Source organism: Colobus angolensis, unplaced genomic scaffold, assembly GCF_000951035.1.
Source record: "Colobus angolensis palliatus isolate OR3802 unplaced genomic scaffold, Cang.pa_1.0 Scaffold74, whole genome shotgun sequence".
NCBI classification, from domain to species: domain Eukaryota; kingdom Metazoa; phylum Chordata; class Mammalia; order Primates; family Cercopithecidae; genus Colobus; species Colobus angolensis.
Window position 1 is genome coordinate 4,201,271 of NW_012121154.1, and position 18,308 is coordinate 4,219,578.

Consider the following 18,308-nt stretch of genomic DNA (forward strand, 5'->3'; position numbering starts at 1 on the left):
TCAACTTTCCATCATTGAGTATGATATTAGTTGCAGATTTGTCATACATGGACTTTAATATTTTGAGGTATATTCCTTGTATAGACAATTTGTTGAGAGTTTGTTTATTTTTTTATCATGAGAGGATGTTGAATTTTGTCAAATGCTTCTACATTTATTGAGATGATCATATGCTTTTTGTTGTTCATTTTTTTAATGTATAGCACATGCATTGATTTATGTATGTTGAAATCTTGTTGCATCCCAATGATAAATCCCACTTGATTATGGTGTATGATCATTTTAATATGCTGTTGAATTCAGTATGTTAGTATTTTATTGAGGAGTTTTGCATCTATGTTCATCGGGGATATTGGTCTGTAATTTTCCTTTGCAGCATCCTTGTCTGGCCTTGGTGTCAGGGTAATACTGGCCTTACACAATGAGTTTTGAAGTGTTTCTCCCTCTTCAATTAAAATATTAATCTTTAATTAACATTTTTATACATAGCAATTGACCATGTTGTATTATTTCTTGTGAAGCATACTTTTAATATTTGGGTTGTGATAAAACCTATCTCCTCCTTTGTCAAAAGAAACATTTTATTTTCTTATACTATAGGATGAATACGTTTGAATTTTCCTTTTACTCTTAAATTTTGATTGAGAGATTTCTTTCTTATAACTTCTTTTTTCAGTTATCCCAAAAGTGGGTTCCAGATACAAAGGATGAGTTCAACCTGATTTTCTTACTCTCTCTGTCTGTTGTATGCTTACTTAAAAGAGCATGCCTTTCACCATTTCATGACACAGCAAGAAGGTCCTCTCAAGATGCCAGTGCTGTCATCTCAGACTTACCACCCTGAAGAAATTTGAGAAATAAATTTCTTCTCTTTATAAATTATTCAGTCTCTGCTATTCTGTCATAGTAGCAGAAAACAGACTAAAATACTATCAAATCTTATGAATACCATAACCAGTTAACAATAATAAACTAAACCAATACTATATGGATTGCATAGAAATTAATAATTAATTGAATGGACTTAGGAAGCTAGGGTAGTTAATGCATTTAGGAATGAGAAATGCTTGCCTTAACTGTTGCCTCCTCTGCTTTAAGTATCCTTACTGAATTATTAATAATTTAACCTTCATTATGTTGATAATGTTTATGATATTCATATATTCTGTACTGTTCAACTGTTAGTTAAATGTATCTTACTACTCAGATGATAGATTTTAACATAAAATATCATCAATTTATACTAGGAAAGTGTTTCCTAACAAATATAAATGCTATTTGAACTAGTGGCAAAATCATCATCATTGCCACCGCCATCTCCACTGGACATAGATATAGGGACAATATAAATTTCATTTTATAACATCATTTGACAGATAAAATACCCAGAAGTTTGCTTAGATTACTAAGGTATAACTTTAAATCATGTGTAAAATGAGACAAAATGGAAATCATGTTTCTGAAAAAAGAAGTTATAAGAAAGAAATCTCTCAATCAAAATTTAAGAGTAAAAGGAAAATTCAAACGTATTCATCCTATAGTATAAGAAAATAAAATGTTTCTTTTGACAAAGGAGGAGATAGGTTTTATCACAACCCAAATATTAAAAGTATGCTTCACAAGAAATAATACAACATGGTCAATTGCTATGTATAAAAATGTTAATTAAAGATTAATATTTTAATTGAAGAGGGAGAAACACTTCAAAACTCATTGTGTAAGGCCAGTATTACCCTGACACCAAGGCCAGACAAGGATGCTGCAAAGGAAAATTACAGACCAATATCCCCGATGAACATAGATGCAAAACTCCTCAATAAAATACTAACATACTGAATTCAACAGCATATTAAAATGATCATACACCATAATCAAGTGGGATTTATCATTGGGATGCAACAAGATTTCAACATACATAAATCAATGCATGTGCTATACATTAAAAAAATGAACAACAAAAAGCATATGATCATCTCAATAAATGTAGAAGCATTTGACAAAATTCAACATCCTCTCATGATAAAAAAATAAACAAACTCTCAACAAATTGTCTATACAAGGAATATACCTCAAAATATTAAAGTCCATGTATGACAAATCTGCAACTAATATCATACTCAATGATGGAAAGTTGAAAGATTTTTTCTAAGACGTGTGTATCCATTCTCATTAATTCCATCAACATAGTACTGGAAGTCCTACCCAGAGCACTGGGAAAGAAAAAGAAATAAAATACATCTATACTGGAGAAGAAAAAGTAAAATTGTCTATTTGCAGATGACATGATCATATATATGGAAAACAGTCAAGTCTCCACCAAAATACTGTTATAATTAATAAACAAATTCAGTAAAGTTACAGGATATGAAATCAATATACAAAAATCAGCCTATACTATACTCAGCCTACACTATGAACTTCTAAACACTGACAAACTATCTGAAAAAGAGATTTTAAAATATCATATATGATAGCTACAAAAAGAAACTATTTGCGAATAAATTTAACCAAGAAGGTGAAAAATCTATGCACTGAAAATGATAATACTGATGAAAGAAACTAAAAAAGACACAAATAAAAGAAAAAATATTATGTGCCTATGGATCAGAAGACCCAATATCATTACAATGTCCATGCTAACCAAAGTGATCTGCAGATTAAATGCAACCCCTACCAAAATTTCAATGTAATATTTCATAGAAATAGAAAAAAATCTTGAAATTCATGTGGAACCACAAGAGATATGCTGTCTACGGGGTGAGGCTTGGCTCCTCTGCCTTTGGAAAAGGCAGGGAAGAGTGGGAAGGACTGCGTCTTGTTTGAGGGCCAGCTCAGCTGCAATACAATAGAACACCAGGTAGACTTCTAAGATTTTTGACTCTGGTCCCTGGCTCCTGGATGGCACTTCTGGACCCACCTGGGGCCTGGTGGACCTTGCCACCCTGAAGGGAAAGATGCAGGCCTGGCTGGCTTTGCCACCTGATAATTGTAGAGTTCCAGGGCTGTGAGTGAACATAGGCAGTAGACAGGAAGTGGTTATAGTAGGCCTTGGGCAAGATCCAGGGCTGTGCTGGCTTTAGATCTGACCCAGTGTAGTCATGGTGATGTTGGCCACAGGGGTGCTTGTGTCACTCAATCCCCAGCTTTATGTGGCTCAGAACAGAGAGAGAGAAACTTTATGTTTGGGAGAAAGTAAGGGAAGAGAACAAGAGTCTCTGCCTGGTAATCCAGAAAATTCTCCCAGATCTCGTGCTAGACCATCAAGGTTGTACCTTCACAAGTCTGCCAGAACCACAGCATTACTGGGCTTAGGGTTAATGGCATTAATCCATCCATTAGGGCTTGTCCTTATTATCTCTTAAAGGTCCTACCTACCTCCCAATACCGTAACATTGGCAATTAAATTGCAACATGAGTTTTTGAGGAGGCATTCAAACCACAGCAGACCAGTATTAATCTGTTAATATCATTTTATTAGAAAGTTAGTAAAAAGCATCCATTCTGGGCATTCTAACAAATAAATTGTGATATTAAACTAAGAAGAAATTATAAACTTATAAACTGCAATCTACCTCAAGTGAGATAATGACATTACATATCTGTTATTGGATAACTCCACATGTAATATTATTTTCTAGGGGTCAATCAAATTATACTAATATACTCATATCCCTTATTCTGCCTCATTCAGCTGCTTTCTGATTCAGTCTGTTTCAAATAACACATAGAATGAGAAATACAATGAACTGTAGCTATAAAGTGGCTTTTGGCATCTATACTAATCCTTCAAGGAAATACTGGACTAGATTGTTTTAGTGGTCGTAGTGATTGGAAATCGAATCCTATCATGATAATCTTCTAACAGGTTAGTCCACAAATCATGGCTAATTATATTCCCTTATTCATGCTAAGTATGTTTAAAAAGCATATATTTGCACCAGTCATATTCAAGTGCAAGAAATATTACTTTTTCTGTAAATCAAATGTAATCAATTCCAATCTTTCTTTCATCTGTTGGTAGGAAATTGAATTGCATTCATCATTTGGTCTTTCCTGCCCTAAGTGCCTTGAGGAACTTCCAAGTGAGGGTATTACACATTCTAGAACACTGGAGTTTGGGCCTCTGTACATCAGTCCACACCACTAAGAGTGCAATATCAAAGCCTGCACACTTCCCTGATAATGAGTGGCTCCCTTAATTGTGCCCAAGTTTTCACAAGAGTAGTTTTGCCTTCACTGAGAGTCACAGAATCTAATGTACAACTTTCTAAAGGCACCTCTTGGCAATTTTTATTTAAAAAAATATGCTAGACATCTTCCGTAGACAATATAAGTAAGCAGGATGCCAGTCCCTACTTCTTTTGGAGTAGGGACAACTACCATTTCCTCCCTAGCACTGACTCTGCACCTCCTATTCTTTTCATACTTCTTACATTATTTTCCTTCCCGGTAAGGTTCAGCATAATTTTGCATCAATCTACCTTGAGAAATATGACACTGTCTTCCCTTCTGGGAGTGGGATGGGGAAAAGAGATAAGAGACTCAATCAAATTTTAGTCATTTCTGTCACTGTTTACTCGCCATAAGTGATATATCCCACAGCAACTTTCTCTTCATTCAATAATATCCTCAGTTTTTGCATGTCCAAGTCTCCAAATAATATCAGCATGTAGGCAATTAATACAATTTCCAAATTATCATGTTGTGTTGTAATTTAAATGGCATTACAAATAATATATGTTATTTTTGCTAAGTTTCACTTATTTGAACATAGTTTGCCTTCGGGTGGGCTAGCATATAGGTTTAGTTGGCATAAGTTTAATGAGTTTTTCTATTTGCTGATATATGTATTGGCCTGGGAGATGGTTGGGGTTCATATTTCTGTACTACCATTCTGTGGGATATTAGATAAGTCATGTCACCTCTTAGGTGTCACTTTTTAAATATATAGTATAACAGATTAAAACTAGAGTACTTATAAGGATCTTGCTTACCATATAACATTAGCCTAAAAAATGGTTGTGACTTGTGCTTTTGTAATACATTTGATTCATGAAATCCTTTTGAACAAATATTTTTTGTTGTTAACCATTAATACTGTAATGTAAGTAAGAATTTGTTTATTTTACAATTATACTTTTTTTGTGATTGGAGCTAAATCTATTTTAGATAGGTGAGTAAAAAAGTCATTGACTCCAAATACTTTCAACATACTCAGACCTAGTAAAGAAATACCAGTCAGCTCAGACCATTCAACTGTAGTCTTTGGTATTTCTTAATTTTTTTTATTCAAAATGTGATGAAAAGTTTTAAAAATATGTAAATTTATTTCATTTAGGAGTTTATATATACAAGCCACACTTTGCTAATTTTAATTGCTTGTTCTTCACAAAATTTGAGTATGAAAGAAGGTACATGGAATGTAAATTGTCCAAGATCACATCCCAAATCAATGACAGTTTCAAATATAGAATTTACCTTCTCTAATTCTGAGCAATTTAAAAAGATATCCATGCTGTATAACATTTATCTAAAGAATTATTGTCAACAGTCCTGCCTAAAGATGGAAACAGAGTAGATTATCATAGAATATAAGTTTACATAGCAATCTGTTTCATTCATTTTATATTCAATATAAAAATACAGTGACTTAAAGCAAAAGAGTAGGGTGATACTGCAAATCTCCTATATATGTATATTTAATACTACTAAAATTTGGAAGAATATTCATTTATAAAATTTGTGTTAAAATTTTTAATGAGTTTAAAATTATCTTTATATTATGAAGAGATAAGATTATGACTTGTCACATATTTTAAGCGTATAATGGAGTAAAATTTTGGTATTTTGCATTTAAATCAACTTTGGGTTTAGTGGCATTAACGATAAATATTTGTCTGCTTGGCATGTAGATTTAAACCAAATTTAGATTCAGACTGAAGATTGGATGTCCCATGCTGAGTTAACCAATCCAAATGTTACAAATCTAACAATGTAACAATGCCGAGAGAAAAGGAACTAGGTAAGGGGGATACCATTAGAGTCCTGGGGAGCCAAGACCAAGCCAAAGAACCCGGACAACTGCCACTGAGAAGGCCATGAGAGGAGATGTGGGAAGTGCAAAAAAGAAAAATTAGATGACATGATTTCTATGCTTGGGGAAGTTTTACTATATATGTCGAGAACAGCTATAGATAAGGAAAATAATTAAGAACAAAATGGAAATTTTAGGATCCTAAAGTATTTTTGAAATGTCTTATATAAACCTTCAGCTCAAAAAATGCATATTCACAAGTTGTAAACAAGCAGCTGTTTTGTGTTTCCCATTCTGTCATATTGTACTCTCCATCATAGGATGGAAATGAAACTAACGCAGTCATCTAGAAAGTACAATCCCCTTGAGGGAGTCAAGGATGGAGGATTAACCAACTTGCGCAAGGGCGCCACAACTAGTAAATAACCAAACGACATGTGAACACAATTTGATTAGGGTGAAAAGGAAGTGTCAAGAGTCAACTACCAGCAGCAAGGTGGCTCATAAACCTTCTGATAAAGAAAATATTTGTCTGTATAAAAGTAGTGTGTATTCTGTTTATTGAGAGAGAGGCAAATTTTAACTTTTAATGCTAAATATTACACAGAGTTCTATTTGAAAGCCTTATTCCTATAGTTATTGGGTTAAAAAAAAAATTTTAGTTTTTAAACCAATTAAGATTTCATTTTCAATAAACTGAAATTCAGAGTACCTTCCTTACAGTATATCTCAAGAAACAGTGTCCTAGTTAATAGCAATTGTTCTTATGCCCTTATTCAGGTTGTGATGTTATTTTAAACTCACAACCCATGTACATCAGGGAAACAAGGTGTGTCTAAGAGTACCTATTGAATAGGACCTGGAGAATGGTGAGGGGGCTAGAAGGCAGATTGAGCCTGCTTTGATGAAAGTAGGCCAATTTTTATATATTTTGTATACTGAGGCTCTATTTTAAGTTTTGTTTGGACCATGAGTAAAAAATAATAATAATAATAGCAATAATAATAATGAAAAATGGCAATATTATTATGACATTAACTCTTCAACACAATACTTTTCAACTTCAACATTTTATAAATGGGTAAAGAGATTGTACATGTATACACCATGAAATTCTATTCATCCAAACAAAGGAATGAGATCTCATCATCTGCAGCAACATGGCTGTAATTAGAGGTCATGATGTTAGATGAAATAAGCCAGTCATAGAAAGTAAAATATTGCATGTTCTCACTCCATATGTAGGAGCTAAAAATGTTGATCTCATACAGATGGAGAATAAAATGATGGTTGCCAAAGGCTGGGAAGGATTTGAAGTGAGGCATGAAGAGGTTGGTTAATGGGTACAAAAATTCAGTTGGAGAGAATAAGTTTAAGATCCAGTTTTCAATAGCACAGTACAGTGAATATACTTAACAATAGTGTATTAGTCAGGGTTCTCTAGAGAGATAGAACTAATAGGATATATGTATATATGAAAAGGAGTTTATTAAGGAGAACTGACTCACACGATCACAACATAAAGTCGCATGATAGGCCGTCTGCAAGTTGAGGAGCAAAGAAACCAGTAGTGCATCAGCCTGAGTCCCAAAACCTCAAAAGTAGGAAGCCAACAATGTTCAAAGGCCCAAGAGTCCCTGCAAACCACCGATGTACATCCAAGAGTCCAAAAGCTGAAGAACTTGGAGTCTGATGTTCTAAGGGCAGGAAGCATTCAGTACAGGAGAAAGATGAAGGCCGGAAGACTCAGCAAGTCTTCTCTTTCCAACTTCTTCTGCCTGCTTTATTCTAGCCACACTGGCAGCTGGTTAGCTGCTGCCCACCCAGACTGAGGGTGGGTCAGCCTCTCCCAGCTCATTGACTAAAATATTAATCTGATTTGGCAACACCCTCACAGACACACCCAGGAGCAATACTTTGCATCCTTCAATCCAATCAAGTTGACACTCAGTATTAACCATCACAAATAGTTTATTGTATATTTCAAAATAAATATACTCAGGAAAATATACCTTAGTTTTGAATCTCTTATTATGACTGTGTCTCCTTATTCTGTAAATAAGCAGGATACTATTCAAATACTAATTTTTTCCTTTATCAAAGAATTCCCCCCTTTCTTTTTACTACTTCTTTTCTTTCGTCCTTCTTTCCTTTCTTCCATCCTTCTTACCTTTCTCACTTTTATATAAATATATAAATAGATCAAAATTGTAAAATATGAAAAATATATAAACTTGAAAAATAAAATCCACTTATCTATGTCTTTCTCATACGTTAACACTGCCTAACATTAAAATGAATGAGTGATTAGTATAATTGATTTGAGACCCAGTTGCAAGATGTGTTTGCTATTGACTCAGCCAGGGGAGATGGCCAAGTTCAGCTGATCTTTTGCTGCTGCTGCTAGTGCTTTATAGAAGACTCCTGAGAGAGGTTGTTCAAATTTGGAAAATTAACCTATAGTCACGATTAATAATCTTAGTATGGAAAAGATAGCAAACAAATTTCAAACAATTTATACTACATATTTTAAAATTAGGTTTGGGCTTTTATTTTTTTCAAGGTCTACTCCTGTGTTTTTTCATTTATTTATTCATTTATTAACATATTCATTTTCCTGTATCTTATTTTATTTTCCCATTCTTCTCTCCCTTCTGTGAACAACTATTATAATTTATGAGATGCTTGGCATTTATTCATAAAATATGTAATGATTTATTTTGCATGCATATTATTTAAATCAACATAAATACCATTACCCTATAGGTCAGATCCTGTTTCTCACTTGTTTTTAACTTGGCAAAGACTTTAGGATGGATCCACCTTCTGGTGTTAACACCTGGTATGGTCTGTTTCTTCCAGCCTCTGCCAAGTATTTTCATCATGAGCATTCACAGTACTCTAAATGCTTATTTCGCTTGATACCTCCACCTCCTCACAAATATATACCCACAAAGAGAATTTTTAGGTGATAGAGTGTGTATATGCTTAATTTAACTACATTCTGCCAGACTGCCCTCCAGAACAGTTGCACTCATGTGCATTCTCATTAAAATAATTACATGTTTATAAATTGTAAACAAGAGGTTGTTTTATTTTATCTACTTATAGTCATAGTATTGTCACATTATAGAGAGAGAATAAATCAGAACAACCATCTACCAAGAATATCTCCTTGATGAAGTCAAGGTCACCAATCCCACATCCCAATCAACACATGGCATTTTATGGCTTTCAAACGTGTCCCAATATGCTGACAGTTAGGTAATATATTATGACTTCAATTTGCGCTTTCTAATGACTAATGAATCTAGGGTTTTCTTCATATACTTGCAGAAGTTTTGGAACTTCCTCCTGTGTGAATGATCTTTATTTTACTAATTGCTTAGATATTTCCAATTGTTTTCTAGTAGACTATCATTTTTATTAATTTTTATAACATCATAAAATGTTAGACATAAACAAAGGTGATGAATTGCATAGTACCTACCACATATGAAGTGTTAGAAAAATACATGTGGAATGAATAAAATGAACAAACGTCATGAACTTTTGTGTGGCATATGTTTGGGTGTAGAGTAACCTGTAGGAGTTTTAACTACCTGAATAATTTTAGTCAATAAGATGTTTTTGATGTAATGGTAAATATTAAATATAGATCAAGAAATAACATAACATGAAATTTTGTATTATAAAGAGAGGAATAACTTTTGCCCTTTTAAGGAGCATAGAGTATTAAGTAATCCTAGAGGTTATGAAAACACATATTTGAGAATATTTTATGTTAATATTTTTAAAGTTCTAGAATTACCTAATTATTGTCTTTTTCAGTGTTTAGTAGCCTATTAAGCGAGAGACTTTGCAAAAAAATCCTATCATCACTGCTACACATTCAGCAAAAATCCAGGCTGTCTTAATTTCCTATTAAAAGCTATTAAAGGCCAGGCATGGTGGTTCAAACCTGTAATCCCAGCACTTTGGGAGGCTGAGGACAGTGGATCACTTGAGGTCAGGATTTCAAGACCAGGCTAGCCAACGTGGTGAAACCCTGTCTCTACTAAAAATGCAAAAACTAGCTGGGAGTGGTGGTGGGTGCCTGTAATCCCAGCTACTCAGGAGGCTAAGACAGGAGAATCACTTGAACCTGGTAGGCAGAGGTTGCAGTGAGCCGAGATCATACCACTGCACTCTAGCCTGGGTGACAGAGCGAGACCCTGCCTCAAAAAATAAATAATAATAATAATAACAATAAGCTATTAAAATAGGTACTTTCAAGGAATTTAATTGAAGTCTCATCTGTGCACTTTCATACCTGAAATTTGTAATAATTTAAATGTAAAGAAAATACAAATGTTTACTCATAATACTAAATAATAAATATAATTCACATGGGTACTATTTTCCAGAAAATCTTTCTAAAAGGCAGTGTAAAAAGCTGTCTTGAGATAGAAAATGCTTACATCCAAACCTATTAAATGATAAAATGCAATATTGAACATCCACAGAGCATAATAATTTTCAACACATTTTTGCATACATTTTTAAATAGTTTATATAATTTTACAATTAACAAATATTTTTCATATATATTTGAAATGCCATATTTAATTTTCACACCTACTAGGACCTCTTTTGAGATAAACAAGGAGCGATTTGTTACACCTGTATATCATTCATTATTTTAATATGGCTCATAGAATTTGTAGGAAGATAGACAATAGAAAAGGGAAATATTACTAAATGACTGTGTTCAGTGGTCATCTTCTCTATGGTGTCTCACTGTGGGCAATGAGCCAGGATAGAACAATTGTCCCAATCTTTTGAACTGCAGCACTGAAACAACTAGGGTGGGAAACTGAGGTGGGGCAAAAAGAATTTCCGTTGGTGTATTGTGGTATGGAGCAGATCATGTAGTTTACGGTGTCAGGTATCTATCCAGGCAAGACCCTAGTTATCTGTATAATTTTTTCAGAAATTTTATTTACGATAGTAGTTTTTTAGAAGCATTTTTAAAAATTTTACGGGAAAATTATGTTTTGTAAATTTGCCCTTTTATTTTGGCATGTGAAGAATGAACAGGTAAATTCAACAGAAAAAGCATGAAAATAAGTGACTATTCCTTTTCATAGTATGCTCCTGCAGAAATGTGACAATGCAATTTCTGAATTATAATAACTTTGAATTCAAAATCATCTGTTTATAATGTACTCTTCTTCCTTATTTTTTTAAAAAAGTGCTTTATTTTCCTCTTTCAGCATGCTATATTTTTCTTTAGTGGTGTTGTCACTGTCTTTTACATAATTTTCTCATTTTATATGTACAACAGCCTGGGATTGTTGAAATAAACCTAAGGCCCATCTGAAGATAAAGTTTCCTTGGAGTAAGTTATAGAAAAGTCATTCTTGTTTGTGTTATTGTGAGCCTTTTTATGGACTTCTTTTACCATTTGACTATAGTTTAAAAGCTTTTCCCTTTCTTACTTGCAACTGATAATATGCTTTCTAACATATATCATAATCATTAAAACTTTTAAAGATACAATCATGCCATGTTTAGAATTTCCCATTGGAGCCAATGATGATCAATAGGTAATTTCACACAGGCATCTGTGAAGCTCGTTTTAAACCTAATGGTTCAGACCAGGCATGGTGGCTCATGCCTGTAATCCCAGCACTTTGGGAGGCTGAGGCGGGTGGATCATTTGAGATTAGGAGTTTGAGACCAGCCTGGCCAATGTGGTAAAACCCTGTCTCTACTAAAAATACAAAAATTAGCCAGGCGTGGTGGCACACACCTGTAATCCCAGCTACTTGAGAGGCTGAGACAGGAGAATCCCTTGAGCCTGGAAAGCAGAGCTTGTGGTGAGCAGAGATCGCAACACTGCACTCCAGTCTGGGCAACAGAGTAAGACCTGTCTGGAGAAAAAACAAAAACAAAAACAAAAAAAACTAATGGTTCAACAACATAATTGTGGTATTTAGACATTTTTCTCAAATAAAGCTGGTAGAGTTCACAAATACTTCAGCACTACCTTGGATGAGTTCATCTACTATATATACCCAGTTCACATAGCTGCATGTCAGAACAATGTGAATCATGCCACGCATGGACCCCTCAATGATTCTGACAGCTCACATAAAATGGACCAAAGGAGCTAGATGTAAAATATTGAAATATTAATTATGTTATACTTTTATTTTTTCTACGAAATTATCTTTTTAGATAAAGAGGAAAAATGAAATGCCCTGACCAGGTCAGGCCAGGCCAGCTACATAATTTATAAAACCCAATGCAAAATTAAAATGTGGGTTCTTTGTTCAAATGTTATTAAGAATTTCAAGATGACAACAATAGAGCATTAAACCAAGCATAGGCCTTTCTGAGCACAGGGCCTTGTACTGGTACACAGGTCACATACCCATGCAGCTGCCCTTCCTATAACATTCCTAGTATTCCTCTATTGAGGGATGTCTGGCATGCAGCGAAGGCAAAGACACGAAGTGGCATTCTATTTCATCTGGACAAAATAGAAGCTACAACAGTTTCTGAAATGGAGAAATCCAAATGACTTTTTTCTACTACCCCCATTTCATGATAAAATACCAAATACATTCTTCTAGTAGCTTGTTCCCCACAGGAAAATTATATTGGGGATTCTAATTGTTTGGTTTGTTTCCTATACAAAATTGGTCCAAGCATTATACATTCAATAATGTTTTTTATGGCAGTGTGAACAGAATGCATGCGTTTGATAATACTAAACAGATTTTCAAAAGCAAAATTTTGCATGTTGTATTAAATATATTTTATGTGTTCAGGTAAGTTAATGAGATCAAACTACATCATGGTTTTGGTATTAATGTTGCAGAGAACTTGGAACTGATGTTCTCTGAAATGGTGTGCTGAGTTGACTTCTAAATGCAAGTCAATGTCTTCGATGCCCTATGAACCCAGACTAGAGATAGCACACATTTGATTTTATATTCAATTTGTCTTTTTAGGGATGCAAGTATTGGAATGGAATGGAATTCCCTTGACTTCTAAAACATATGAAGAAGTTCAGAGTATCATTAGTCAGCAAAGTGGGGAAGCAGAAATATGTGTAAGACTGTGAGTTTTTCCCCATCTTTCTGTTTCCATTTTTTGGCTATCCATGACTCTTTTAATTTAAAATTGTTAAGGTGGAACCTTTGCCAGTTAGCAAGATTTTCTGTAATTATAAAATAAAGTGAATCAAAGCCTAAAGCATAGAAAGAATTCAGCTAACTTAGTTTCTGATTGTGTCAACAGCCTCTTCCCTTTCATGCTTTTATGGAAACGTGCTTCATTTAAATGAAAGCCTGAACCCATTTAGATTTCATGGATATGTATTTACAAATGAACTTACATTTAATTCATAAAGATTTCACCTTAAATAATCATTTTTATCAGCTCTGACTTTTAACAGCATTGCAACTATATATTCGGTTAGGAGGGTAAGCATGCTTTGGAGTTGCTTTATATCATTAACCACTTCTCATTTACCTACTGAAAAAAATTAAGGGTAGTTGGAAAAAACTGCTGTTTGTCTCAGATTTCCTCAATATCTTTCTTAATGTTTTGTTTTAATTTTTAGGGACCTCAATATGCTATCAGATCCTGAAAATCCCCAGCATCTGGAACTTCATGAGCCACCAAAAGCTGGTAGGTAAAAGAAATTTAGTTTCAACTGTAAATAAAGAGATAGATATAGAAGTAGTTGGAGAGGCAGATGTAATTGTAGATGAAGATATAGACATAAACACAGATATAGACAGAGATAAAGTTATGAATTGATTGTTAAATATATTTATACAATTATAAACAAAATCTAGGGCATTGTAGCTACAGTTTTAGCATTCTGGGGAAATACGTATTTGCATGTTAGTCCCCTTAAACAAGTTCACATAAAATCCTTGCTGCATGAATTCACAGTTTTAATTCTTTAAATATGAATTCATCCTTTGAAAGTAATGCTTGGAGCCATTTCTTTTTGGGTTTACATAATTTTTAGAGCATACTTGATTCTTTTTAGAATAATTGGATTTTTAAAAAATCTTATTTCTGAACCTTTTCATTGCCTTTTTATAGTAAACAAAAATCAACATGTAATTTCATAAGTACACGATGAGATAGATTTAACTCTTTCTTGGATAACAAATATAATCTACAAATTTGTTAGATCTATTGTAAGATTAAAAATATCACTTTTTCCTATGTTAAATAAATTTTTGTTGAGCACTTTCTACTCTTACAGCCACAATTCTAGTAGTCTGGGTTATTGCACTAAGCAGAATAGACCAAGTGCTATACGAATTTTAATACATTTGTAAATATAAATAAACCCATTAAAACTTTTCCCTTAGAAAGTTTTCTCCTTAGAGAAAGAACGATGTAAAATTTAGGGAAGGAAAAGCAGCTAATCATACAAATTAACTTCCAATGGATAAAATAGGATATTGCATCATTCAAAGAATTCTCTATGTAAAATATTAAAAACGTTTTTCTGAAGATGCAACAGGAACTTCACTATTCCTCTGTAATTCAGCATTATGTCACTCTTCTCAGAACCTTGTAGACTTCCTTAGAAACTGATACATAAAAGTGCAATTAAGTTAATTTCATTTTTAAAGTTTAGCTTATTTTATAGGTAATGTTTTACCTTTGTCACCTAGAACTCACATAGTTCCATGGTATTATGGAGAAGTATGTAAATCTATTTCATTTTGTTGCAGTGGATAAGGCGAAATCCCCAGGGGTTGATCCTAAGCAGTTGGCAGCAGAACTCCAGAAGGTTTCACTACAGCAGTCACCACTGGTTCTGTCATCGGTTGTTGAAAAAGGATCTCATGTTCATTCAGGTCCTACATCAGCAGGATCCAGTTCCGTTCCCAGCCCTGGGCAACCAGGGTCCCCCTCAGTGAGCAAAAAGAAGCACAGCAGCAGCAAGGTGAGGAGTGTTTGATGTGACCTCTGACCCACTTGTTTTCTAGCTCTTTATTCAGACCAGAGATAGAAAATAAAATACCATTTTCTAAAGTATTTTTCTTGTGATTTCTCATTTCCAGATGATCTGTCAAAACAAGAAACATTTTTTCTCTTCTGAGTACAAAACTCATCAAGATGTACCAGGATGATGTATTTCTACATCTTTTAAATAGTTCAGTAGTTATTATGAGGAACTTGAAAAATGTCTCTGATACTTTATATTTTCTGGCTCTCTTTGTTGTTGCATGTATCTGAGCTTTGTATATAGAATATTAGCTTTGCATCTTTTAGGAAACAAAAGGTACATATTACATTAGATTTTATAATTAAGTAAAAAGGACACAGTGATAAAGAAAATTTAAGACAATAACAAACAAGGAAAACCTGTAACATATTATCATCACTTTGAACTTTATCCTCAATTCCATATTAAGAATTTTTTTTGATGCAAATCTTCATTCGAAACAAATGCTTCCAATGCTATTGTTTCAAAGTGCCAGGGAATTAAAAAAAAATTATTTTTTAACCTTATAAAAAGCAGAGGAAATATAGACAATTTATGATTTCCCTCATAGATTTGATTCTTAAGAAAAACTATCCCTGTAGTTGATAAATACATGGGAAAAAAAGTGTCCTTTTGTTTAAACATGAATAAAGGTTTGTCTTTATGTAGTGAAATATATGGGAAGGACAGGCTATATATGCTTAGGTCAAGTGACCAGACATAAAAAATAAAGTTTGTTTTTTAACTATAAAAATACAGCAGATGTCACCAAAAAGAGAATCCTTTTATTCAGAAGCAAACAACAAAAGTAGGTTGACCTTAATCATTGCATCATAAAATGATTTGTTGGAAACTAAATATAGAAAAGCTTCATAATCAAAGTAATTTCAGGGGCAGTTAGACTAAATTTTGAAATAAATTTTAACACAACTACATTTTACCACAAGCAATTATGTGCTAATTTTGAATAATTACCTTATAGAGGCTCTATTTTGATAATCATTTAAAAATAATTCATAAACTAGCCAACTAAAATACCAACATAATTAATACTAAATTCTGTTTTGTAGATGTTTCTATGTTATAAAATATAATTTGAACATATTTTTAAACAACTTCTTTTTAAATTAAGCAATTAACCATCTCATACAATATTGCTTATATGTTTAAATTTTAAATTATTTTTAATTAACAAATAAAACTCATATATGTTGATACTGTACAGCATGAGGTTTTAAAATATGTATACATTGTGGCCGGGCATGCTGGCTCATGCCTGTAATCCCAGCATTTTGGGAGGCCAAGGCAGGCAGAGCACTTGAGACCAGGAGTTCGAGACCACCCTAACCAACACAGTGAAACCCCATCTCTACCAAAAATTACAAAAATTAGCCAGGTGTGGTGGCACGTGCCTGTAGTCCCAGCTACTCAGGAGGCTGAGGTGGGAGAATCACTTGAACATGGGACACGGAGTTGCAGTGAGCAGAGATCACACCACTGCACTCTAGCCCAGGGGACAGAGTGAGACTCTGTCTGGGAAAAAAAAAACATGAATACATTGTGGAATGGCTACATTGAGCTAATTAACATGGATTACCTCACTTATTTTTTGTGGTCCAAACACTTTAAATCTACTCTTCATTCCTCTGCATTATTTGGCTTAAAATTTTTTTTTTTTTTAATCTACTCTCTTCACAATTTTCAACAATATAATACATTTACTATTAACTGTAGTCACCATGTTGTATAACAGAGCTTTTAACTTCCCCCTAAGAGAAGTTTGTACCCTTTGACCATCATTCCAGTCCTTCCTTTCTCTTAGCCCCTGGTAACTACCATTCTTCTCTATGCTTCTGTAAGTTCAATTTTGTTAGATTCCACCTATGAGTGAGATAATATGGCATTTATCTCTCTGTGCATGAATTAGTCCACCTAACATAATGTCCCTCAGGTTTATCCATCTTGTTACAAATGACAGAACTTCCTTGTTTTTTAAGGCTAAATAGTATTCTGTTGTGTATATGTAACACATTTTCTTTACCTCATCATCTATTGATAGACACTTAGGTTGGTATTATATCTTGGCTATTGTGAATAATGCTGCAATGAACCTGAGATTCTTGGTATCTCTGACATACTGATCTCATTTCCTTTGGATATATGCTCAACAGTGAGACTGCTGGATCATATGGTAGCTCGATTTCTAATTTTTTTGAGGAACCTCCATACTGTTTTCCATTATGGATATATCAATTTACAATCCCAACAACAGTGTGCAAGTGTTCCCTTTCTCCACATTCTCACCATCACTCACTATCTTTTTTCTTTTGGATAACAGTCACTTTGACTGGGGTGAGTTAATATCTCATTATAGTTTTAATTTGTATTTCTCTGATGATTAATGTTGTTGATTTTTTATATATCTCTTAGTCATTTGTATGTCTTCTTCTGAGAAATGTCTATTCCAAATCTCTGCCCATTTTTAATTCAGGTTATTTGTTTTCCTGCTGTTGAGTTGTTTGACTTTCTTGTATATTTTGGATATTAACACCCTGTCAGATGTATGGTTTGCAAATATTTTCTCACATTCTATAGGTTGTCTCTTCACTCTGTTGATTGAAACAATCAGCTGCTGATTGGCTATGCAAAAGCTTTTTAGTTTGTTATACTTCTATTTTTTATTATTGCTTTTGTTGCCTGTGCTTTTGGAGTCATGTCCAAAAAATCTTTTCTCAGACCAATGTCATAGAGCTTTTCCCTTATATTTCTCTAATAATTTTAAGTTTTCAGCTCTTATATTTAAATCTTTAATCTATTTTGAGATGATTCTTGTATATGGTGTGAGATAAGGGTTCAGTTTTATTGCTCTGCATGTGGGATGTCCAGTTTTCCCGGTACCATTTATTAGAGAGACTATCCTTTGCCCATTATGTGTTCTTAACATCTTTGTTGAAAGTCAATTGACTGTAAATGAATGTATTTATTTGGGGGTTATCTATTGTGTTCCATTCCATATGTCTGTCTGCTTTTATGCCATACCATGCTGCTTTGATTACTATAGCTTTGTAGTGGATTTTGAAGTCAAGTAGCATAATTCCTCTGGTTTTGTTCTTTTAGCTCAAAATTGCTTTGGCTATTAGGGTCTTTTGTGGCTCTAAATGAATTTTAGGATTGTTTTACTAGTTCTATAAAAATTTCTTTGGAATTTTTATAGAGAAAGTGATTGAGTGGGTGATTCACTCTGGAAGGGAGCCGGGAGTTGCT

The 18,308-nt window shown here is 33.6% G+C and overlaps 1 protein-coding gene across 1 annotated transcript in view; it reads left to right on the plus strand.

The window, feature by feature from the left end:
* PCLO (piccolo presynaptic cytomatrix protein) overlaps window positions 1–18,308 on the plus strand; it is a 406,268-nt gene that overhangs the window by 303,582 nt on the left and 84,378 nt on the right. Inside the window, exons 12-14 of the mRNA XM_011927761.1 lie at window positions 13,036–13,144; window positions 13,650–13,717; window positions 14,788–15,002. Of these exons, the coding sequence (XP_011783151.1) occupies window positions 13,036–13,144; window positions 13,650–13,717; window positions 14,788–15,002 (392 nt within the window). The remainder of the gene's footprint in view (window positions 1–13,035; window positions 13,145–13,649; window positions 13,718–14,787; window positions 15,003–18,308) is intronic.